We start from the raw sequence: 23,562 nt of genomic DNA on the forward strand, positions 1-23,562 counted from the left end.
GGACATTATGCTAAGTGAAATAAGTCAGACAGGGAATTCCCTGGTGGTCCAGTGGTTAGGACTCAGCACTTTCACTGCCAGCGTCCAGGTTCAATCCCTGGTCGAGGAACTAAGATCCCACAAACTGTGTGGCATGGCAAAAAAAAAAGCCAGACAGATAAAGACAAATACTGTATGATATCACCTATATATGGAATCTAAAAACCGCAACAAACTAGTGAATATAACAAAAAAAGAAGCAGACTCACAGATATAGAGAACAAACTAGTGGTTACCAGTGGGGAGAGGAGGTGAGGGACAATATAGAGGTAGGGGAGTGGGAGGTCCAAATTATTGGGTGTAAGATAGGCTCAGGGATCTATTGAACAACATGGGGAATATAGCCAATATTTTGTAATAACTGTAAATGGAAAGTAAACTTTAAACACTGTATAAAAATTTTAAAATTAAAAACAAATAAATAAATAAAAGAGAATGAAATATCTTTCTAGACACAGAAGAATGTCAAGAGCAATGAGAAAGCTTTGAAATCAAGCACAGATGTTTTTCTGTGTATCTGATATATTCATGGTGGAGACATAACCTACTGTACTGGGTCAAATAATGCTCCCTCCCCTACTGCAAATTCTTGTCTACCTGGAACCACAGAGTGTGACATTATTTGGAAATAAGATCTTTGCAGATGTAATTAGTTAAGGTGAGGTCATATTGGATTAGGGTGGGTCCTAATCCAATGACTGGTGTTCTTATAAGAGAAAACAGAGATGCAGACACATACACACACACACACACATACCCTATCATGTGAAGACACTGACAGGCAGGGAAAACACTACATGATGGTGGAGGATAGAGTGGGGCATCTATAAGCCAGGGAATGCCAAGGATTGCTGGTAACCTAATGACCACCAGAGGCTAGAAGGGAGGCAATGCTGCTCACGTGAGTTTGGACCTCTGGTCTTCCAAACTGTGAGAGATTACACCTCTGTTATTTTAAGGCACCCAGTTTGTGGTAGTTTGTTACAGCAGTCCTAGTAAATGAATACACCTACCTTTTACAACAGAATGCTTATTAGACTTACTGCTGACTTCTCAATATAAAAAATGGAAGTCAGAAACCAGTGGAATAACATCTTCAAATTGATGAGAAAATATAACTGTCAACCCAGAACTGTATATTCACTAAAACTGTCTTTCAAGAACGTGGGTAGTTACAAAGATATTTTCAGATGCAAAAACTGAAAGAATTTACTACCGACAGACCCTCACTACAAAAAAAATTCTAAAGTAAAAAATGTACTTGAGGAAGGATGAAAATGATCCCAAAAAGAAGGCGCAAGAAGCAAGACAGAATCACAATTCAGGATGTGAAGATAAGAATTCTGCAGGGGTGGAAACTTTGGAAGCCCCAGGGAAACACAAGAACTCAGCTGCCAGCCTTTCAGTAGGCAGAAGCTCTACAGCAAGGGGACAATGGGCCTGATTGTTTCCCAGGATGGAGTTTTCCACGAAGCATGAGAAGAAACTGACAAAAAAATGTCTCCTATACCAGCGATCCCTTACGACTCAGTAATTCATCTCCTGAACCAGCATTATTAGTGTCCATTTACACAGCATTTTTCAGAAATATCACTTGGTGCTTAGTGTAAGGAAAGGCTAATCAAGATTTTGCGATGAATTTCTTTTTTTTTTGCGATGAATTTCTTGAGCAAATGAGAAATGGCTCTATATTCTTGATACAGGTGTAAATCTTCCAATTTATTTTTGAGATTCTTAGATGGTTTTGGGTAACTAATATGTAACTTATGAAAACTGCAAGTATTTTGTATTTCAAATACTTCAACCTACTCATGAGTGTAAAAATCAGACTACTCAATATTTGGGACCACTTATTGGCAACCGTCACAAAACAAATTGATTTGTATAGTGAGATGTTGCCAAACTGTGTAAATATTTACATACAGCATATACCTGTGTATTTTAGCAATGACTGGGGTCCTGTCACTTCCTTTTTTTCTTCCGTAAGTGAAAAAGATTCAGAGCACATGACCACTTTTCATTCTTAGAAACAAATGCATAAAACGATCTTCTATCAGAGCAGTAGAAAGTTAAACACTGGAAGTACCCAAATACTTTGAAAAAGCTGTCCTCTTTTCATCTCTCCCTCCATTTTGGGTATAGTATGTGTGTATCTTTATTGGTACACACAGACTAGGCTTTGTGAGCTGTTTTTTTTTTGGTTAAAAAATCATGGCTTGGTGGCTCATAATGACATAGTCATACCTAAGAGATTTGTAATTTCTTTTCACTCTTTTCTTGAGCTTATGAGATAGAGTTTCAGTTCTAAGTAAGCATCATCCAAACCTTCTGTACACATTTCAGTTTGCTGTGTAATATAATGACATGAAATCGTACTCCTTTTTCTCTTCCTGTTTCTTTTTGCATGTAAGTTTGTTGTGAAAATGTAAATCTCTGAATGGGTGTGAGGTTAGATCTGAGATTTATTTCTGCACATTATGTATCTGAGTCCATGATTTCTCAGAAGGACTATGTGTGTATATATACACACATGCACATATACACTTTTGAATAATATGAAATTATTTGAAGAGAACAACTTTCTGCAAATGCCTTCACCAGTCAGGATTAATGATTGCTTAAAGACCCTGACGACCTGAGGATAACTTTCTCATGAAGTAGATTCAGTGGCTGATAACAGACCCTTAGAAACAAACAGATGAAATGGCTCAAACTGGCAGGAAGTCTGGTCTTTCTCCTGGGGTTCCCCTCCTCAAGGAGCTTCTGTGGGAATCCCTGAAGGATGTGGCCATGTGCTGGAAATCTGTTCTGGTAGCAGCCTGACACCTCGGCCCAGCTTTTACACTCAGAGCCACTACTTCTGCCCAGGCTATCTGTGTTCTCTGAATCAATTCCCTCCTGACACATACAAGTCCTGCCAACACAAATAAGGTCACCTGATGGTGGTGTCTGCCTAAAGCTCAGAGGGGGAGGGCAGTGCTTCCAGGTTGACGCTCTAATCCCACATCAGGGCCTCTCCCCGCAGGGCCCAGCTTACCTCCTGCTACTGGGGGAGTTCCCAGCTCCTCCCTCGAGGGCTCTCCTCTTCCTCAACTTCCAATCCTTCCAGCTCCTACATGTTGGACTTTGGGGTCATCCATTTCCTTCTGCGGAAACCCCCCACTAACCCCACATGGTCCAAGAACACACCATCAGTGCTTTTATTCAGTGCTGGGGACATCAGGAATCCAGTTAACATCTCTTTAGAGAAAATATTTTCCCTCCCTTTTAGGGCACTATCAAGATAAAGATTTTGCTAATTTGCACAACCAACAGACCCTTAAGCCAATGGTCTATGCCATAGCACTTGGTTTCCTCGTGACGTCACAGTTTCCCCACAGAACACTGCGTGGGTCCTGCCTGCCTGTGACTAAATGGCCCATCATCTGGGTGAATTTCCTAAAACAAAGAGCATCTTCAAAATAAGGTAATCAGCATCTTTCCATCCAGAAACCAGAACGGCCAACTAGCTTCAAACACAGCTCCCTTGCTAACATCTAAAAGTGAATCAAGTCCCCTTTTAGGGGGTACCCCACTATACCCCAGGGTAGTCTGAATGAGTGAACTGGCAGAAATGTTTCATTTCAGGGGCTGCAAACTCACAGCTGGGCTCCATCTGGCTCACAGAAATGTTTTCTTTGGCTCATAATTGATCATCTTCCTTAAAGTTTTGAATTGGTTGCCAACATTTCATTAGGACATTTGAAATAGAAATCTGGATTTCTAGCTTCCTTTGCGAAAGCCTGAAGATCAGGCATCCCAAGGTGTGCCTTCTCACATGGAGGTCCACTGACTGGAGGGTGCAGCGGCGCCCCCGCAGACAGGGCATCCGCTCTCCAGCCCTCCCTATTGTCTCTCCCTGTCCCTCCATGTCAGTTACCTGTCATCCTTGGTCCTGTGTAGTTGTTTTCTTACACCACCCTCTTCATAAGTCTGCATTCCTTGTCCAGCCTCTGTGGACATTCCATCTGCAACCCTTGCCTTAGGGCTTTGGATACACGTGGCCAAACTGTTTCATAGAAAGGAGCCATTCATTTTCTTGAGCAACTTGGTTGCCCTCACCTTTGTGTTATTTGTTTGATTTAATAGGCAATTATTGAACCTTGCTGTATGCAAACGCTAGAAGCAGATGGGTCAATGGGAAATCAGGCTGATGGTAGTAGCCTGATTACTACCTACTAGAGTAGAGTAGACACCTACTAGCTGAAGCCTGGGTGTGTGAGAATTTGCCAAAGGAGGGCAAACAGTGCCCAGCGCTGCTTAAATAAAGGTCAATGAAGATAAGGACAACTAGAGCTTCCTGTGGTTTCCTGTCGGGGCGATAGCAGGTCCAGGGGAGTGACAGGAGAGAAAGCCAGGCTGCTGTGTGCTGAGAGGTGAGTGGATGGTGAGGATGCAGAGGCAGCAAGTGTAGACAACAGCTCTGAAAAATTTGGTCTAAAGGAGGGAGTGAGACGGCACGAGCCACTGGGGTCTAGACCGTTCTTTGAGGGTTGCAGGTAGAGGGATGTTTATTGGTGAAGGGGAAAGAGCCAGTGGAAAATGATTTGTGGTCACAGGTGCATTGGGACCCCTGGGAGCTTGGGGAGGTGGGGATATGGGACAAAGAATTAGCTCAGAATTGCAGTTGAGAGCAATGCCTGAACATCATGGGATGAAGATGAGGGCAGGTACATAGAAGTTGCGGGGGAGAAGGTGAGTAAATCCTGCTTGATTGAAGCCTTTCTCTTTGGAACATCAGCTGAATCCAGAGATCTCTGAGGCCTCCTTGGAACTAGCACTATTATATCCTTGGCACCTGGTAAGAAGGTGGTATGAGCTGAATTGTGTCCCCCTCCCCAAATTCATATGCAGAAGTCCCAGCCCTCAGTACCTCAGAAGGTGACTGCATTTGGAGATGGGGTCTTTGAGGAGGTATTTAAGGTTAAATGATGTCATAAGGATGGGGCTCTAATCCAATAGGACTGGTGTCATTACAAGAAGAGACGCCAGTGATGCACAGAGAAAAGGCAACGTGAGGACACAGCAAGAAGCGGCCGTCTGCAAGCCAAGGAGAGCAGCCTCAGGAGGAACCCAACCCGCTGACACATTGATCTTGGACTTCCAGCCTCCAGGGTTGTGAGGGAATAAATTCCTGTTGTTTAAGCCACTTAGTCTATGGTATTTTGTTATGGTAGCCTAAGCAGATTAACACAGGGAGGAATAGAAGGGGGTGAGAAAAGAGGTAAGGGGTTTCTTTATGTCGAAGTCACCAGCATCTGTGGCCCTTGGAATGCTGATAGACGTTTTTAAAAATCATGTTAAGCAAAACATAGAAGATATTTCCACTAAGAGGATGGGCTTTGGATTTAGACACACTTGATTTTCCATCAAGCAAGTCACATAACCTTCCTGAGTTTTAGACTTTTTATTTGTAAAAAGGAGATAACAAAACCCACCTCAGAGGGTCACTGTGAAAGTAAAATGAAATATGTAAAAACATGGAGCACACTACCTAGTAAACATTAACTGATTGTTAGGAAAGGCAGTGTGTAATTGGGCTATGCTATTTTATTAGTATCATTGAGAGAGAAATACATTCCTGCTTGTCACACCCTGTCATTTGGTGAGGAATGGGGGTGGAGGGTATGGCGCACATATTGGCTCATATATAGGGTTTCATACTGACTTGGGTGTAGAATCACCATGAAATAGAACCCTGGGAAACCAAACTCAGAGAGGCTGACCCATACGATTATCTGCACCCAGCACTGTGCCTGGCACATGGTAGGCGGTCAAATAGTATTGGCAAATGCATTTATGAATGAAGAGAATGCACTGAGAATGTTAAAAGACTGAACATCTATAACGATCTGTTGATGAGCGTGTTAGTCAACCCTTTTCATGTTGCAAGTGACAGAAACCCATTCAAACCAGCCTAAGCCAAAAAATTAAAAGAAATTAAAAAAAATTCACAAGTGGTGGCGGAATTTGTTCGCTTGGAAACTGAAAAGTTGGGATGTCTGCTTCAGGCACAGTTGGATCCAGGGACAAAGAGATGGATGGAGTGGTCTTCTCTCCTTTTCTTCTGTATTGCTTTTACACCCAGGCAGATGCCCTCCACGTGGTAGTCCTGGCAGCTCCTTCCAGAATTCCACCCTCTTTACACCCAACAATTCATCCAGAAGTAAGGAGACTCCTTTTCCACCCAGGCAGATGCCCTCCACGTGGTAGTCCTGGCAGCTCCTTCCAGAATTCCACCCTCTTTACACCCAACAATTCATCCAGAAGTAAGGAGCCTCCTTTTCCAAACACTTCAAACTTGAGTCTTGAATTGACTCTGAGCCACCCAACCAGAATCACAAGATCATCCTTAATCCAATCAGCAACACTCCAAGGCCTGGGAGCAGAGGAGGGATAATTTCCCAAAGGAAAAACAGGGAGCTTTCCTCAGCAGAAGGGAGACTGGTTGCTAGGCAGGCACAAGCACAGACCACTGCTGCCCCTGGACTTAGTGTATCTGGAGAGAAGTCAGGTAACTCATGGGTGACTAGGTAAGAGAGAATGAAAAGCATGGCACCTGCAGGACACATGAAGATGAGTAATCAGAGCTGTGCTGGGTCCAGGGAGGACCGGGGCCACTGAGGATTTTAAGGAGGCTGGGATGTGCACCAGGGTGCCTGGCCACGGAGGTACGTGGTACACTGATGGCAACAATGGCCCTGACTCTCTACCTGACCCTGAATCCACACCCTCTGCCATGTAGTTTTGCAGCATCTCTCATCAAGAGGGGAGCCTATTTCCCCTCTCCTAGAATCTGGGCTGGACTTGTCACTTGCTTTGACAATATAATGTGGTGGAAGGGATGGTGTGACAGTTCTGAGGTTAGGCTTCCAGGGGTCTTCTGTGTCTTTGCTTGTTCTCTTAGGCCCCTGACCTTACCATGTGAACTGTTCTGGCTATTTGGCTGGAGGATGAGAAACCACATGAAGCCATCTCAACTGTCCCAGCCAAGGCCCCAGACATGGAAAGAGCCCTGCATGACTAGCAAAGCTGCCCAGCTGACCCACAGAAGACTATAGTCACACAGGTGAGTCCACTGAACCCAGCTCGGATCAGAACTGCCCAGCAGGACCCATGGACTCAAGAGCAGTAGTGGCTGCTGTTTTAAGTCACTGAGTTTTGGGACAGTTTGTTACACAGCATTGTGTGGGAAATAGGTAACAGTTACAAGGCATTATAGGGCGAAAACCCAGCTAGCGATTGGCTTGCCAACCTGAGTCCCCTGGCGTGGGGCTGGATCTACCTGGAGAGGGTGTGTGTTTCTAAATTGCGGGAAAATGCCATACAGGACACCTGGGCCTGGAGGGTCGTGCCTGTTCATAGCCTGGTGGAGTCTACAGTCTCTACGGATCTCATACCAGGATTTTAATGGACCTTCTGACATGTTTCTCATAGACGAAGGCTTTGGGAAGTTATGGACATTATCCGGCTTGAGCTGCTGGGGAGAAATGCCCTCCACTAGCCAAATCTGGGTTCATTTCCCCCACCTGAATTACACAATTTGGTTTAGCTATTTTTATATGGTGGCTGTGAGTGGGGAACAAAGGAAGAACATACATGGCCTCAGCGAGGGGCCTGTGGGAGACTGGGTAGAACTGGATGGGTCCCGAATACTGTCCAGGAGAACACCAGCTTTCAATAATAGTGGGGGGAGAAAAATCCAAAAGATGGTTTCTAAAGCCCATTTCAGACTTCTCTGGAAGAAAGTTAAGGGAAGAGATAACGGGAAGCTGCCTGATCCAGGATTTGTCGATTGGAGAATGGAAAGGATGAAACAAAGAAAGGAAAGGATGTCCCAGGTGGTGTTACTGCCTCTAAGCCTGCTCTGCTCACATGGCCTGTTCCAGGGAACATCATCATCGCCACCCACCCAGGTGAGAAACCTGGCAGCCGGCCACCAAGTCCTGCTCATCCATCACCTGAACATCTCTCTGTTCTCTCTGCCCCACCGCGACATCCCCCCTCCCACTCCCAGACTCCTCACTTCCAAGTGACCACTTCTAAACTGGATTTAAGTTTGTCTGCTGGGTGAAAACTTCAATTCTGCAGTCTGACATAGTCTTCCTAATGCTTTCCTGTATCTCTGCCCAGCTTCTCTCCTGCCTGCCTCCTCTGCAGCCAGCTGAGGTTTCTTCTGGCTTCCAAGACCCAGGCTAGGTGCGCACCCACCCCCCTCCCCCAGGTCCCTGTACTTGGGGCTCTCCTTCCAGCCTGCCTGCCTTCTTCCAAGCAGCCCAGGAGGCCCTGGGCTGGGTGAGAGACCTCCAGGCCTTATCGTGCTCACTGGTGTGGCATGTTCAAGGGCGTCTGCCTCCTTCTCCACAGTCTAAGGTCTGCGGGGTCCGTGCTCCGCGAGGGCGTCCCCTGGGCCCACTCGGAGCAGGCTCAGGAAAGGTTCAGACGGCCTTCCTTGGGGCCGGGCACCCTCTGGCCAAGACGCCCCCCTAGTGCCGCAGCCATTTCGGAATCCACCGGCTGGTGGCAGCGGCCCCTCCCCGGGACCCCGATGTCCTGAGGGCGTGCACAGCCAGCCCTTGCTGGAAGGCCCGGGAGCGGGGCGGGGGCGGGAGTGGGGCGGAGAAGGGGGGGCGGACAAGGCGCGGGAAGCCGGCGGGACCTGGCGGCGGGTGGTTCACGCGTCCCGGGGCGTCGGCGTCCCAACCCTCGGAGCCCCGGGCTCGGCCCCGAGAAGGGATCCCCGCACCTTCGAGGGCGGCCGGAGCTCGACCGCTGAGCTAGCTGGAGATGCGCGCGTGGCTGGGCCCCACTCCCGCACCCGAGCCGCTCCGAGCCACGCCAGCGGCGTCCGCTCCGCGCTCGGGCCGCCGAGGACACGAGGCCGCCGCCGTCACCAGGAGAGGGGCGAAACCATCCCAGAGCCGCGCGTGCCCTCCCCAGCCTGCAGGTCGCCGAGCGCTCGCTGGGGAGGGAGGAGCACGTGGGGACGGGGGTTGGTCAGTGGTCCCGGGACCCCCCCCCCTCCCTGCGTCGTCTCCCCCCACCCCCTCCCTCGCCGGGGCAGAGACCTACTGGCTCCGCCCCACTGGGGGAGCGTGTCACTCACTAGGCGCCCTTTCCCACCCCGGGCTTCACAGAGGAACCCCCTCGCTGGACCTATGGTCCTGCCCTCTCCTCAGGGCCTCCCACCGTGGCCCACCTCGAACTTGCTCATGAACTCCGCAAAGATGCCGAAAAAGGCCTCAGAAGTGGTGGCTTTGGAATCTTCACCGAAGAAAGCCAGCGCCTTGCCCAGCTCCTCCATGGCCTCCCGCTGCAGCCCGTCCAGCGCCCGCAGCACCGGCTGGGCTGTCTCCAGGAAGGACTGATGGGCCTCTGTTAAGGAAACTGCCCCAGGTCCCTGGGGCAGGTCCCCGGGCAGTGACCCAAACAGCGACCGCTCCAGTCTACCCCAGGCCCTTTGCTCACCTGGGCACCATGCCCTGGTCAGAGGCTCCAGTCCCTTTGCCCACTGCCCTCCAAGCTCGTCCTGACACCTGCCACATCCAGTCCAGCCTCAGGCCTTTCACTTGCTCCTCTCTCTGTGGGGCAGCTCTCTCTTCCCTCCTGGCTCTGCTCAGATGCTACCACCCTCTCTTCCCCAACCATCCACTTAGAGTGGCCCCCTTTCTCTGTCTCTCTCTTTTTCTATAGCATTTGTCACTGTCTGTGCTCAGTCGGAATATTCCCCTCTCCTGACTGCCTTTGGCTGGCCAGGCCTGACAAGTCTGACAAGCCTCTCCCTGTATCTTGTGACTTAAGCCTGGACTCTGCCACCCCCGAGGACAGAGGGGCAATGTAGCCAATCAAAAGAGCTCCTTCTCAGTTACACACAGACTTGACATAAGCACTTAGATTCTAAATGACCTAAGACGGACCCCCTTCCAGAACCCCTGGACCCACAGCAACCTCTGCCCAGAATCTCTGCTGGCCACTGGAGCTACAGCCAGCTCTACCTGACGCACCCCCCCCCCAACCAGGGTCCACTGTGGCACTGGGACAGGATACCGCCATGACCACGGCAAACTTGTCCTCGCTGGCGGGGGACATGCTCTGGCAGGTGGCCTGTATCTCACTGATGGTACCGTGGAGGTCAGCCAGGTCACTGGTCAGGGCCCGTTGGTTCACTGTAGGGAAGGCAACAGAGCCTCGTGGGGCTGCCCTCCCAGCCCAGGACAGCAGTGCCTCTGCCTCCCCACCCATCCACCCAGCCTACCTTTGGCAGCCAGGGGCACGGTGGGCAGGTCCTGAGCAAAGCCCAGGAGTTCGGGGAAGTGCTGGCTCAGCGATTTGGCAAGGATGTGCAGGAAGGTGGACTTCCCATCCACCGTCTTGGTGGAGTTCAGCTGCAAGTGACCCCAACATATATCTTCCTCAAGGACCCCATCAGATTCCTGATCGCACGGGCTCAAGTGCTCTTCCCCCTGCTTCCCCTGGGCTGTGGCGTCAGTTCCCGGACCCTGACACTCTCCAACTCCAAAGCTCCTAAGCTGATGGCTAGTAATCCTTACTCTGAAGCTCTCATCTGCTGGGATGCCACAGGCCTGTTTCCTGGCCCAGATCTTTGAGACCCCCAGGAACCAGGCCCCCAGCCTCCAGCTACGGGAGGACCCTAGGTTTTTCTGTCCTTGTGAGTTTGCCCTTGTCAAAAGATAGAGCCCAAGGGGCTTCCCTGGTGGCGCAGTGGTTGAGAATCTGCCTGCCAATGCAGGGGACACGGGTTCGAGCCCTGGTCTGGGAAGATCCCACGTGCCGCGGAGCACCTGGGCCCGTGAGCCACAACTACTGAGCCTGCGCGTCTGGAGCCTGTGCTCCTCAACAAGAGAGGCCGCGACAGTGAAGAGGCCCGCGCACCGCGATGAAGAGTGGCCCCCGCTTGCCGCAACTAGAGAAAGCCCTCGCACAGAAACGAAGACCTAACACAGCCAAAAATAAATATAAAAATAAATAAATAAATAGAAGATTACTATTTAAAAAAAAAAAAAAAAAATAGAGCCCAAGATTCTCTAACCCCAGGGAAAGCAGGGAGCATCACTCACAGTTCTTCCCTTTTGTGGTTTTCTGGAACCATCTGTGGCCCATCTGAGCCTCAGACACCCTAAACCATTCATATCTATAAAGGGAGTTTTTCTTCCTCTTTTTGGAAACAACCAAAGGCGTCATGGGGAAAAGTCCCAGAAACACAGGGGAAAGGCTGGATATTTGAGCTGTCCCTTCTCTGATCCTAGATCTTTCTGGGGTAGGACTGGCCTGATGGTGGTGGTGGTGTTGAGGGCACAGAATCCACCAGGTGGGACTCTCCCCTTCCTCCTGGAGCCTTCTCTCCCTGCCCTTCTCCTCTCCCACCACTCCATTTTTCCAGATCCTGAGGCTTGGCTTGGAGACTCCACCTTGTCCCCCCCTCCCCTCAACCCCCAAACTTTGCTTCTGTTACATCCTGGCCTGCGGGCAGCCAGCTCTTCCTCCGGGGGTGATGGGGGTGGGGAAGGGCCTCAAAGGTAGAGCAAACAAATCAGTGACTGTCTGACAGGCCCCCTCACCTCTGTCAGGAAGTTGATCTTGAAGCCCGTGGTCTTGTTGGTTTGGGGCTGTCCATCGTTGAGATAGTTGCCCATAGCCAACACAAACTGTAGAGAGAAAGGTGGACAGGTCCTACCCCACGCCCTGGCCCCTCTCAGGATGAACCTCCAGGCTGGAAGTCCCAGGGGACAGAGGGGCAGGTAGAGTGATCTGAGAAGGGGAGGTTCTGACCTCCAGGATCTTGGCGAGCTTCCGGCTGTTCTTGAGCTCGAGGGAGGCCTGGCGCAAGCACTCCAGGCTGCCCCGGATCTCTTCTGTCTTCTCCTGTAGGGTGGCCTGGAAGTGGAGGCTGCGCAGGCGGGTCTTGTACTCGGGAACCGACAGCATCTGACAGGAAGGCAGGGCCAGGATTCATCCATCCCGCCGGGAGACCCGCTGCCCCGGGGCAGCCTGGGGTGGGGGTCAGCGGGCTGCCCGGTATTCCCTTAGGAAAACAAGCACAACCTCTAGGGGGCACCCTCATCCCATCCACCTTGGACCCTGAGTGAGAACTGGCTGTTACAGGTGTAAAACCGGGACTCAGAGGCGTGAACGCGGTGGCGGGAGGGGAGCGAGACCCACGCACAAAGGCACAAAGCGAGAGCCGCGATAGAGGAGGCCGAGGCCGCTGGGCAGCCGCCCCTGACCCCGGGCGGGGGTCACGGCCACAGCACCTGCAGGACGAACTGGTCGGGCTCGCTGAGGCGGCCGGGCGCCTCGCGGAAGGCCTGGTAGCGCTGCTCCTCGTCGGCGTCGGGCGCGAAGAGCAGCAGTTGCGCCAGGTGCGCGGGCTCCAGGCGCCGGGGCTCCATGCTCATTAGCACCTGACGCAGCTCGGCCGGGCTCAGCTTCAGGTGCGCCAGCAGGATGGCTGCGGGCGGGGCCGCGAGGGTGAGCCGGGGCGGGGCCCGGGCGGGGAGTGGGCGGGGCTTCAAGATCCACCCTGGCTCCTGGGTGTGTCGGGGGACGGGGGGCAAGGAACCGGGACGGAGCAGGAGCCTGCCCAGAGGAGGGGAGGGTCCTTCCCGCGACCGACTGAGGGGCGAGGGCGGGGTTCTCGAAGAGATAGACCTGGAATTGAGCGGGGCCGGCGGAGTTGGGGCCACAGAACTAGGGAGGGTCCTGAGACGGGGAGAGTAGGGGATGCCTCTGGAGGCGGGGCCGGAACTGGGGAGCCGATTACAGGATGAGGGCGGGGCCTATGGGGGTGGAGCCAAGGCCGGTACCTGCGCCCGGTGGGATCGGGCTGGCAGTGGGACCTGGGAGAGGGTCTTCACCGCGCGGGAGGCAGGTGTTGGGGCCGCCACGGCCTAATCTCGATCATCCACCGGGGTGGATCCGAGGCTCTGTGGCCCGGAGGGGGGTCGCGTCCTGCCCCCCACAACCACCCGGCACCCCCAGCCCCTCACAGGTGTTGTAGGCCTTCTTGTGGGACAGGATCTCCACCACCTCCTTCTTCCTGAAGGGCTCAGGCCCGGGCACCGGCTCTGGAAGGGAAACTGATGGTTTAATGAGGGGACGCTAGGCTGAGGCTGCTGTGCGAGGGCCCAGGAGGGGTGTGGCCACACTCCACAGCCCAGACGCCCCCGACCATGGACTTGACTGACTCAGCTCCAGGTGTCCACACTCCCCTCACTCATGGACTCTGGGGTCCAGTCTAACACAGTGTGCGTGATGTGGCGTGTGTCCGCCCCCCGCCCCCCATCCTCTCTCCCCTGGGCCCTTGGGACTGAGCTGGCCCCATAAGGAGAACCAATCACCTCTCGACCTTGCAGATGCTTCCTGGACGGACAACAGCCTTTCTCTTCAATCCCGGGACCACTTTCCACACACAGTATCCCTGGCTGCCTGGAGCCCCACCCAACAACTACAGGGAGATACCCTGAGAGGGGTAAGGGGAGAGAGAGACTTGGAAGGGCTATCTGTCTACCTTATTCTGACTGTGTGACTTTGAGCAAATTACCTAGCCTCTTTGTGCTTCCTCATCAGGAGGTTGGGGCGAGGTCCCTACCTTACAGAATTGTCACAGGATTAATTTAGAAACAAGGGTGTCTGACATTCTGTAAGCATGCAATACATGTCAGCTCTTATTATCTCCATTTTGAGGTAGGAAACCTGAGGCTCTGAGAAGTTCAATAACTCAGGGACACAGTAAATAAATGGCGGTCCGTGCAGACCTTGGGGACTCTAAGCCCTGGGACGCCACAGAAGGTAGTGGGTGGGCTGCCACAGAGGACCTGGTATCTGGGTTCCCCTAGGGCCCTCAGGCCACTCACTAGCAGGTTTCTGGGTGCCAAAGTGGAGCTCCAGGTCGAGGTACTTCACCATGTCGCTCAGCTTATCATAGTCAGAGTCTTCCCCGAGCTGCGAGGGAGGGGGAGGTTCAGAGCGAGGAAGAACTGCCGCCCTCCACCGCCCCCACCCTCTAAGGGCTGCCTTGTGAGCTCCCAGAGGGAGAGCCTCCATCAAGCCCTGGGACAAACCCGGCGGCAGGAGGAGACTGCAGGAGAAGCTAAATCATCCAAGTTATCAGGCGGTGAGCCGGCTCCTCTTGCGGTCAACAACCCTCACACCTGGAGCACTCTCCAGGCAGAAGCCAGCAAGTTGCGCTGGAGCAGCGGGTAGAGGGGCTCTAAAGGGGCTGGAGCCGACCAAGGAGGCTTAAGGGGTCTGGGTCTGATTTGAGTGAGTTCACCAGAGCTGCTCTGGGTTCCCGATTCTGGGGAAACTGAAGCAGGGAAATGCCAGGAGCTAGGAACTGGACAGGTGGTTGTAACAAATGACCTGGGTGAGAGGTGACAGTCTAGAAGGGCCATGGCTGCAGGCCAGGGACAGCTGGCGTGGATTTGGACTTGGCCATGTGCATGACCTCTGTCCCTGTGTCCACCTTCAGCATCCAGTGGAAAGACCACTCTTCAGAGCAAGGCTTCATGGACCATCTGAGGCTGGTAGGAGTGAGGTCTCCAGGGGACCCAGTAGGTCCCAGTTTGTGACTTTGTCCTGCCGAGCATCCTTATCAGCAACATGGAAAGCTTCCCTGGAGGTGTGGGCTGATGCCAACTTGGCTGGGAAGGCAGGAGACAGAACTGGGACCCAGGAAGTGGCAATGGGAAAAAATGACAAGCATGCCCCAATGGAGTGTGGCTGCATGTAAGGACATGCTGTTGGTCCCAAGAAGAGGAAGGGACTAGGGTTGAGGAGGATGGTGGGAATGAGCACTGCGATGGGGCAGCCCCAGAAGCTGGAGGGTTCCCAGGCCATGTTACAAGGTGTATGATGTCCAGGTCAAAGGAGATGAGAGCACTGTTTTCTCCTCTGAACTGGTGAAGCTCCATTAGGAGTTCCATCTGGGACCTGCCCTTTGACAGACTATGGGGCTAGAAACCACATTCTAGGGGAATGACCTAAAGAACAGGGATGGGGTGAGCCTTGCTCATGGGAAAGGCTGGTTGGTCTGTGGATAAGGAAATATACTTGCTCTGCCTGATTTCAAAGGGCAGGACAGAAAGCAGGACATGGGAATCTTGGTGAGACAAAATTTCAGAGCAATACAAGGATGGATGGTGAAAACTGTCCAGCAAGGAAAGGGATGCCTTTACAGGTAGTGAGTTCCCCATCACTAAAGGTGTTCAAGTATATATTGGCAGTGTTGTTTGGGAGGAAATTCAAGCATCAGAGTGAAAGGGTGGAGGCTGGTGTGCAGGGGTTTGGAACAGCTGCCCTTTTAAGAATCCTTCAGTCTTGGCTCCTGTGAATAAACTACTGATTGTAGACTGGCAGACAGTTCGAAGGTCTGTGACTCTCTAACCAGATGTCCTTCTCTTGGCTCTAAGAGCCAAAGGGAACTATTCAAATCTCAAGTGATAGGTTTCAAGGGTGAGTGTGGTGCCATTTCTGGATGTCCCCAGTGTGTCATTGGCTTAGGGACGCAGATTGAGCTTCGGTGCCTGTGTCAACCACCAAGGGTGGGCGTGTTCATGGGCTGGGCCTTCATTCATCCTCTGCTCAGGATGGGGACGACCAGAGGATGTTCAGCTGACGCTGGAAGAGGCCTGGAGATGGGTCTTGCCTTCACTGCTGCTGCCCAGACCACCTCCCCTGGTGCAGAGCACTCCTGGTCCCCAGGTCGCCTACCTGTCCCCAGATGGTGCCTTCTGAGTTCTCCACCTGCTCCCACCGCAGGCGCTTGACGCTCATGTGGCTGGTCTCACTGCGGCGGTGGCCCAGGCCCCGGGACAGCATGGGGGGCGCACAGGGGACAGGGGGGGGCAGGGGTGGCGGGGGTGGTGGAGGGGCTGGGTGGCTGAGTTGGGTGAGGGGCTTGGCCAGCGTCGGAGCGGGGCCCCAGGGGCCATCAGGGGTGCGGGAGCTGGGCTTGGGGTCATGGAAGGGCAGGGGTGGCGGTGGCGGGGGGCTGAGTGGGGGCGGGGGGATGTGGTCGGAGATGGAGGAGTAGGTCAGGGAGCTGCCGTCCTCACTGCTGCTGACGCACTCGCTGGCACTGCTCCTCTCATTGGTGACGAAGCTGCCCTGGTCGTCGTGGAAGCTCATCTGGGGGCAAAGAGCAAGGCAAGGGGAGGGTCAGGCTGGGCCCAGGGAGACTGGAGCCTGGGCCAAGGTGAGGGAGAGTGGAGTAGTCTGGGGCAGGGGGTGGCATGGCCCGGGGGTGGGACAGGAGAGTCTGGGGGGTTAGCCTGAGGCTGTGGTGGGACAGCCCGACGGAGTGTAGGGAACCTGAGACAGGGTATATGGGGTGGCCTTGGACAAAGAGTGTCCTAGCTTGAGCCAAGGGTGGGATAGCTCCAGCCAGGGAGTGGGGTGTCCTGGGACAGATTCTAGGATGGACTGGGGCAGGGAGAGGGGGAGCCTGGGGCACGTCCCCAGGGCAGCAGGCCTCTCGCAGGAGCCTGTGGACGCTGTCCCCGTATAGGCCCCCGTACCCTGCACGTCTGCCCGCGTGCTCACCTCTTCGTAGTCATTCTCAGGGCTCAGGAAATCATCCACGATGGTGACCCGGGGCCCCAGCTGCTCACTCAGCGCATCCAGGAAGCGGTCAGTATCCCGGCTTGGCACAGGGCGGGCGAAGGTGAAGAGCTTCCTGCGGCTGGGCGGGCGGCCGGGGTCCGGACTGGGGGTGCTGCTGGAGCAGAGGGGCCCGGGGCCCAGCTGTGGGGAGGGCGCCCTGCTGCTGTCCAAGCTGGCGTAGGGGTGGGACTCACAGCTGCTGGGGGAGGCCAGGCCCTCTGAGCACAGCGGGTAGTAGCAGGGGGAGGGCAGGAGCCGCTCGCTGGGCCACGAGACGCTGGACAGGGTCCTGGGCCCTAGGGTGGGGGATGGAACGTGAGGACCCCTCTTGGGTCAGTACCTGGGTTCCAGGTGCGGGCTGGAGGGGAGGGGCCCCAGGGCGGGTTGGCTCTGTGTCCCTGGGCACCTTCCTTTCCCCTCTGGACACAGTGCAGGAAGACCCTGGATGACGCTGCGTCCCCAGGCTTCCCTTAGGGTGATCAAAGGCCGGAGTGGGCAGGGGGAGCACTGCTTGGCCCCAGGACAGGCAGACCCCAGCTCATCTGGCACAGGATCCCAGGGTCCCACCTGGAACCCACTGAACACAAGTCAAGGGTGAGGGGGTCTCCAGACCAAAGGTCATGGGGCACCTCCCGCACCCAGCAAGCCCTTGGCTCACAGAAACATCACCCAGGGGTCCCGCCTTCTGAACTGCCGAGAAACCATCATGTGTGTCTGTGAACAACCATCTTCCCAGCTGTGCCACTCACAGAGCAAAATGCATGCATTTCATAGTCTATCCGACAGTCACATGCGAACTTGGGGACTCCTATGGGGGCAGCCCTCTGCTTTTCTAGATCCATAGCGGAGGTGAGGATCAGAGGGGACATGGGAGGGGCCAGGACAACGCGGACCTTGATGGCCCCTAGCTATGGAGGTTGCCAGGGTTCCCCAGCATTCAGTCCCATAGCCATGGAGCAAAGAGGGAGGTCCAGGGATATGCCTGGAGGTGGGGGTAACACCCAGCCAGCCAGCCAGGAGGCCGGAGGCCAGAGCTGCCCTCGGGAGCCGGGGCTGGCGAGCCCCTACCTGCTGTGCCTGCCGTGCTGGGCACTGGTGGGGAGGCACGGGATCTGGAGGTGGTCCCCATCTTCCCTTTGAAGCTGCTGCTCAGCCGGGACTCAAGCTCTGCGTAGACAGCCGACATCTTTGGGGAGAGGAGGTGGGGATGGGTCCAGCCTGCCCTTACCTCCCCCACGTGGCCCTAACATGGCCTCAGAGGCCAGGCCTGGGTGGTCTGGGAGGCCAGGGTCTGCCCCAGCTCCGTGGGCCACCCATTCCCAGCTCCCCACTGACACCAAAAGCAGGGCAGAGAGAAGGTCTCACCATCTTGGGGTTGGGGGTCTCGGGGAGGGATGTGCCATCGCCCGCCTGGCGCTCGCCTGGGATCAGAGGAAGAGGCATCTCCGGGCAGTCGCTGGGCCCTGCCGGGGAATCAGGAGGGCCAAGTCCACAACACGGGGGTCTAGTGACCACCTCTGAGCTCTAAGACTCAGGCCCCAGCCCAGACCCAGCGAGGGCCTCTGGAGAAAGAACCGCCAAGCCCTGCAGGCCCAGAGGGGCCACTGCTCAGCCCATTCCCAGGGATGTCTCATCTCGCCAAGCCCATTTTGCAGGTGGGAAAACCGAGCCCTGACGCGCCCTCTCACCCACTCCAGTCTTTTGGTCCGGGGCCTCACCACAGCTGAGGCTGGCCTCCAGGCCCTGGGACCGGAGGCTGCGGCGGCACATGGAGGAGGCCCTCAGGGAGCTCCGCGGCTGGGGCTCGGGCTCTGGCTCCGGCTCTGGCTCCGGCTCGGGCTCCAGGTCCAGTGTGGACTCTGGCTCTGCTGTGGGACCAAAGGGGAGACAGGCCCCTTGTCCTCTCAGCCTGACAAGGAGCCTCCAAACACAGGGAGGGTGAGGGCACCCACCTGTGAGCCCGGGCCTGCTCGGCTCCAGGACAGCTGGGAAGCTTAGGGTGAGAGGCGGGGCACTGGGCACAGGAGGTACCTGGGGGTGGTGCCAGCCTGAGGACAGAGGCTGGGCGGAGGTGGCCACAGCCCACCCTCAGGGCCCCTTCTCATGCCGAGGGCCTAGCACCCCCTGATTCCCAGGTGTCAACATGCAGGCGCTGCTGCCCCTAGGGGCTTGCAGAGTGAAATGGAAGGTTCCAGGTCAGGGCAGATGTGTGGGACGTCTGCTGCCCAGCCTGCACCTGAGCTCAAACCCTCAACCTCCCAACAAACTCTGGGTCCCCAGGACTAGGGTTAGTGGGTGCACAAGGGCCAGCACATAGGAGACGTGCAGGCGAGCAGCAGGTGCCCAGGGTTTAGCCTACTTTCGATGCCCGCGGCCGAGTGATGAAGTGCACGCGTGGTGTGGGCACGGGGGCACCCGGTGACGGGGCAGCAGCGGGGAGCTGAGGCTGCACGGGGCCCCGTAGGCCCTTGTGTGAGTCTGTGGGCTCCAGAGCCCACTAGGCAGGTGTGACCTGGCCGTGTACTCACGATCCAGGTCTGTAAACAGTGTCCACGTGAACTTCTTGATCAGTGCCACACTTCCCAGGGTGCAAAGCACAGCCACTGTGGTCACCCTCATTTTGTGGGTGAGCAACCTGAGACCCCGGGCGTTAGGTAGGGTGTCTAAAGTCTAAGGTTATGCTGCTTTAAGGGTCAAGTTGGGAAAGCACATCCGTGGGGCAAAGCGTGGACCAGCCCCGTGTGCTGGGTGTGTATCTCCAGGACAAGTGGGTGCATCTGTGTGTGGGAGGAGCCCGGGTTGGCTGTAATACCTCACAGGTGAGAACAGCAGGTGTCTGGCCTTTACCTGGCGGGCTGGGCAGGGGGAGGGGCTGCTTACCTGTCATGGCCGTGTAGCCCAGAAAGCATGCGATTTTCTCCTGGCAGAGCTCCTGTTCCTCGTAAGTCAGCAGCTGGTAGATGAACTGCCAAAGGACCTGCTTGGCGGGTGTGTCCAGCACCGGGTAGACATCGACGATCAGGGTGTCGATGTTCCTGGGGGTGGGGTGCAGGAGCAAGGGGTTCATGACTCAGGGGCTCAACAGAGGGGGCAGGGTGGGGGACAAGGGGGCACTTCCAGGCCACAGAATTCAGCCTCATGCCCTTCCCTTCCTCCCCAAGACAGAGAAGTCGGCAGGAAGGTAGGCTATGCGGACAGGCTGCCCAGATTCAAATCCCAGCTCTGCCACTTACCAGCCAAGTGACCTTTCTCGCTACTAATTTCTCTGTCTCAGTTTCCTCCTCTGTAAAATGGGAGATAAAAATAGCATCTACCGGGGAGTTCCCTGGTGGCCTAGTGGTTAGGATTCTGGACTCACTGCTGTGGCCTGAGTTCAATCCCTGGTCGGGGAATGGAGATCCCACAAGGTGTGCTGCACGGCCAAAAAAAAAAAGCATCTACCGCACAGAGCTGTTGTGAAGATTAAAACATATAGAATGTATTAGGAAAGCTGACTCACTATATCAGGGACTGGCAAATGATGGCCCAAGGCCCAAAATTTGGCCTGCCACCTGTTTTTGTAAAGCAAGTTTTATTGGAACATGGTTTATATAAGCCTATGGTTTATATTTTGTCTATGGCTGTTCTCAGGTTACAACAGAAGAGATGAATGGTTTCAATGGAGACTATATGGCCTGCAAAGCCTAAAATATTTGCTATCTGGACCTTTCTAGAAATAGTTTGCTGATCGCTGCATTGTACGGAAAAAATAAAACTGATCCTCACATAACACCACACATAAAGGTGAACTCCAGGTGGATAAAAGACCAAAGTGTGGAAGGTGTAATTATAAAATTAATAGAAGATAACGCAGGAGATATCTTTTGACCAAGGGGCAGGGAAGGATTTCTTAAACAAAAATTCAAAAGCCAAAGCCATAAGGCCCCAAATGTATTGAATGTGATGATACAAAATCAAGAACACTTGTTCAAAGAAGCACAACTTGGACCTGTTAATATTAGACATAATGGAAGTAACAACAGAGTAACAAATGGGGGAAGTTATTCACAATGTCTAAAATCAACAAGGAATTGGTATCTAAGACTCACAGAGAGAAACTTCCCTGGTGGCTCAGTGGTTAAGAATCCGCCTGCCAATGCAAGGGACACGGGTTCGAGCCCTGGTCCAGGAAGATCCCACATGCCGCGGAGCAACTAAGCCCGTGAGCCACAACTACGGAAGCCCACGTGCCTAGAGCCCATGCTCCGCAACAACAGAAGCCACTGCAATGAGAAGCCCGCGCACCGCAATGAAGAGTAGCCCCCGCTTGCCACAACTAGAGAAAGCCCACGTGCAGCAACGAAGACCCAATGCAGCCAAAAATAAATAAGTAAAATAAATAAATTTATAAAAAAATAAATAAAAAATAAAACAAACAGGGAACTCTGGCAAATTTAAGTTTTGCCATTTGGAACTTTCTGGAATTTTTTCCAAATATATTTGTTCAGTGGTTGGTTGAATCTATGGATGCAGAACCCATGGATATAAGGAGCGACTGTGGGTGTTATAACTTGGATGAATGTTGAAAACATGCTAAATGAAAGAAGCCAGACATGAAAGTCCACATATTGTATGATTCCATCATATGAAATGTCCAGAACAGGGAAATCTACAGAGATAGAAAGTAGATTAGTGGTTATTTAAGGTGAAGGAGGAGTGGCAGGGGGTGAGAGCAATAGTGAAAGGGTTGGGGCTTTCTTGTTGATGAAAGTGTTCTAAAATTGAGTATGATGATGGTTACACATATTTGTGAATATACTAAGAACCAGGGCATTGTACATTCAAATGGATGAATTGTATGATATGTGGATTATATTTCAACAAATATACATTTTTGTTTAAACAAAAAAAGGGAATGAACAAGTGATTGGCTTTGCAGGGACTATGAAACGACCCTCTGGGCTGAGGCGTGTGAGAAACACTTCTGCTGCTGCTGAGGTACAAAAAGAAAGATGCTAAACCAAACCTAACAGGGCGGGGCTGGTGGCAAGTGCCCACAGCGGGGTGTTGTGAGGGTCCCACCAACAACTCTGCAGGGGGTCGCTCCCTGCCTCACTTTACAGAGAAGGCTGTGACTTGCCCAGGGCACGTGGCTAGGAGGTTTCAGAGTCAGGGTTTGTTCTAGGGCAGCCCCGGTGGTCCCCACCCCCACTCGGGATCTTTGAGCCTCCCTCAGGAGAAGGGGGCTTAGGAAGCTCAGGCAGGGAGACCCCGATGGTGAGCCCGGGCAGGAATCGGGGTCTACCCAGGGCAGGTCCCCACCACCACCCTGGCCCAGCCACCTGTGCTGGAAGAAGCTCTCGAGGGCCCGGCAGACCCCATAGTGCTCGGGGGGCGTGAGCAGGTGCTCCAGCTGCTGGCTGAAGGTCCTCCCCTGCACCCGGATGCTGGACGGCAGGATCTCCGCCACCCACTGCAGGGAGGTGAGCGCCGACGACGGGTTGGGAGAATCCATCGAGTCGGAGTCTGCAGGGGCCACGGGAAGGAGAGGCCCGGGTGACCCAGCGTCCCCAGGCCAGGCACGGTTTTCCTGGCAGCTGGGGCCAGGGGACCTCCCGAACTGGGGTGAGCGCCATGCATTGGGAGGCACACCTGGGGATGTGCCCCACTGGGGGAGGAGGGAGAGCCCCTGAGGCCACCCCACTGGGTTTTACAGCACCACCTGGAGAGGGAAGCTGCAGAGATGGGGGACAAGCAGAGTCCTCTGTAGACTCATAAATCCCACCCATGGCGACCCCAGCAGGGTATGTGGGCCAAGGCGGCCAAGGGCCAGTGGGGGTCTCACCGCTGGCGAACGGGACGAGCCCCTCCTCCACCACCAGCGTGGGCATTGCACCACTGCCCTGCAGCATGGACACCACCTTGTCGTGGGAGCAGTTCCTGCCGAGCAGAGATGGCCCAGGAGGGCCTGCCCAGGATGAGCCCTGCCCAAAGCCACCCGCCAGACCTCCCTGTACTGCCAGTGGAGGCCACACAGCAAGCCCACAGCTGGGCCAGGACCAGAAGCCAGGGCCCTGCCTCTCCTGCTTGTTAATCTCCTCTGCAGGAGAAGCTCCAGGCCCAGGGCCAGCTGGACACTTCTGGGTACAGAAGGGGTCATGCCCACGCCACCCTTGGGCAGGGTCCCCCCTTAAGGGTAAGACACACATAATCCATTCAACTCTGTGCCCCCTGCATGGAGCTGGGGTGTTTCCTGGTTGGAAGGACGATTTGACATCCTGGAGAGGGTGGGAGGGTGGATTCAAGACTTCCTGTGAGAAGAGGGACAAACTGGGGACCAACTGGTCAGAGGCCCATGGCCGGGGTATCCCAAGAGTCAGGAGTCCTGGGGACTGTTTGCCACCAAGCTCCGGTGACCCCAATAGCCTCTGACCTCATGTCTAGTCCGTTGAGGAAGAGGATCCGGTCGCCCGATTTGAGGGAAGCATTGTCAGCCGGGCTCCCTGGAAGCAAGGAGAGAGGGTGCGGTCAGCTGAGCAGTGACCCACTCGGGGATCCCTGTGTCGTCCTCCTGTTTTACAGGCGAGAGGTGGGATGGGTGGCAGAGGAGAGCCAAATTCAGGCCAGCAGTCCCACATTAGAGCCAGCGCCCCTCCCAGCTGCTCGAAGCAGGGAGTGATCGCCTGGCGAGGGTGCAAGTGCTCGGGACCCGGCGTGGACCACTGGTCAGCTCTGGGCTGGGGGAGGAGAGCAGAAAAGGAAGGTGTGCACACCTGCAGAGGACCCTACTCTATACTCTATTCTCGACCCCTCGTACAAAGGTCCACATCATAAATTCCTCTGTGCCTTTGTCACTAGGAGAAGATGTGTCTAGAGGGAGGC

At 54.3% G+C, this 23,562-nt stretch overlaps 1 protein-coding gene across 3 annotated transcripts in view; it reads right to left on the reverse strand.

Annotated features, from left to right (window-relative positions):
• Positions 1-8,968: 8,968 nt before the first annotated feature.
• Positions 8,969-23,562, reverse strand: part of GRID2IP (Grid2 interacting protein) — a 34,073-nt gene continuing 19,479 nt past the window's right edge. For 2 of the 3 annotated variants that reach the window (XM_061209462.1, XM_061209460.1), the window contains 18 exons: positions 23,114-23,183; positions 22,526-22,620; positions 22,023-22,206; positions 19,582-19,736; positions 18,420-18,569; positions 18,067-18,164; positions 17,770-17,887; positions 16,642-16,997; positions 15,811-16,227; positions 13,953-14,040; positions 13,086-13,163; positions 12,351-12,547; positions 11,869-12,024; positions 11,658-11,744; positions 10,334-10,463; positions 10,126-10,244; positions 9,278-9,442; positions 8,969-9,040 (listed from right to left, as the gene is read on the reverse strand). In XM_061209462.1, coding sequence (XP_061065445.1) covers positions 8,969-9,040; positions 9,278-9,442; positions 10,126-10,244; positions 10,334-10,463; positions 11,658-11,744; positions 11,869-12,024; positions 12,351-12,547; positions 13,086-13,163; positions 13,953-14,040; positions 15,811-16,227; positions 16,642-16,997; positions 17,770-17,887; positions 18,067-18,164; positions 18,420-18,569; positions 19,582-19,736; positions 22,023-22,206; positions 22,526-22,620; positions 23,114-23,183 — 2,735 coding nt within the window. The remainder of the gene's footprint in view (positions 9,041-9,277; positions 9,443-10,125; positions 10,245-10,333; positions 10,464-11,657; positions 11,745-11,868; positions 12,025-12,350; positions 12,548-13,085; positions 13,164-13,952; positions 14,041-15,810; positions 16,228-16,641; positions 16,998-17,769; positions 17,888-18,066; positions 18,165-18,419; positions 18,570-19,581; positions 19,737-22,022; positions 22,207-22,525; positions 22,621-23,113; positions 23,184-23,562) is intronic. The other variant, XM_061209461.1, reaches the window with a different exon arrangement.

This window comes from Eubalaena glacialis, chromosome 13, assembly GCF_028564815.1.
Source record: "Eubalaena glacialis isolate mEubGla1 chromosome 13, mEubGla1.1.hap2.+ XY, whole genome shotgun sequence".
In the NCBI taxonomy this organism is placed as follows: Eukaryota; Metazoa; Chordata; class Mammalia; order Artiodactyla; family Balaenidae; genus Eubalaena; species Eubalaena glacialis.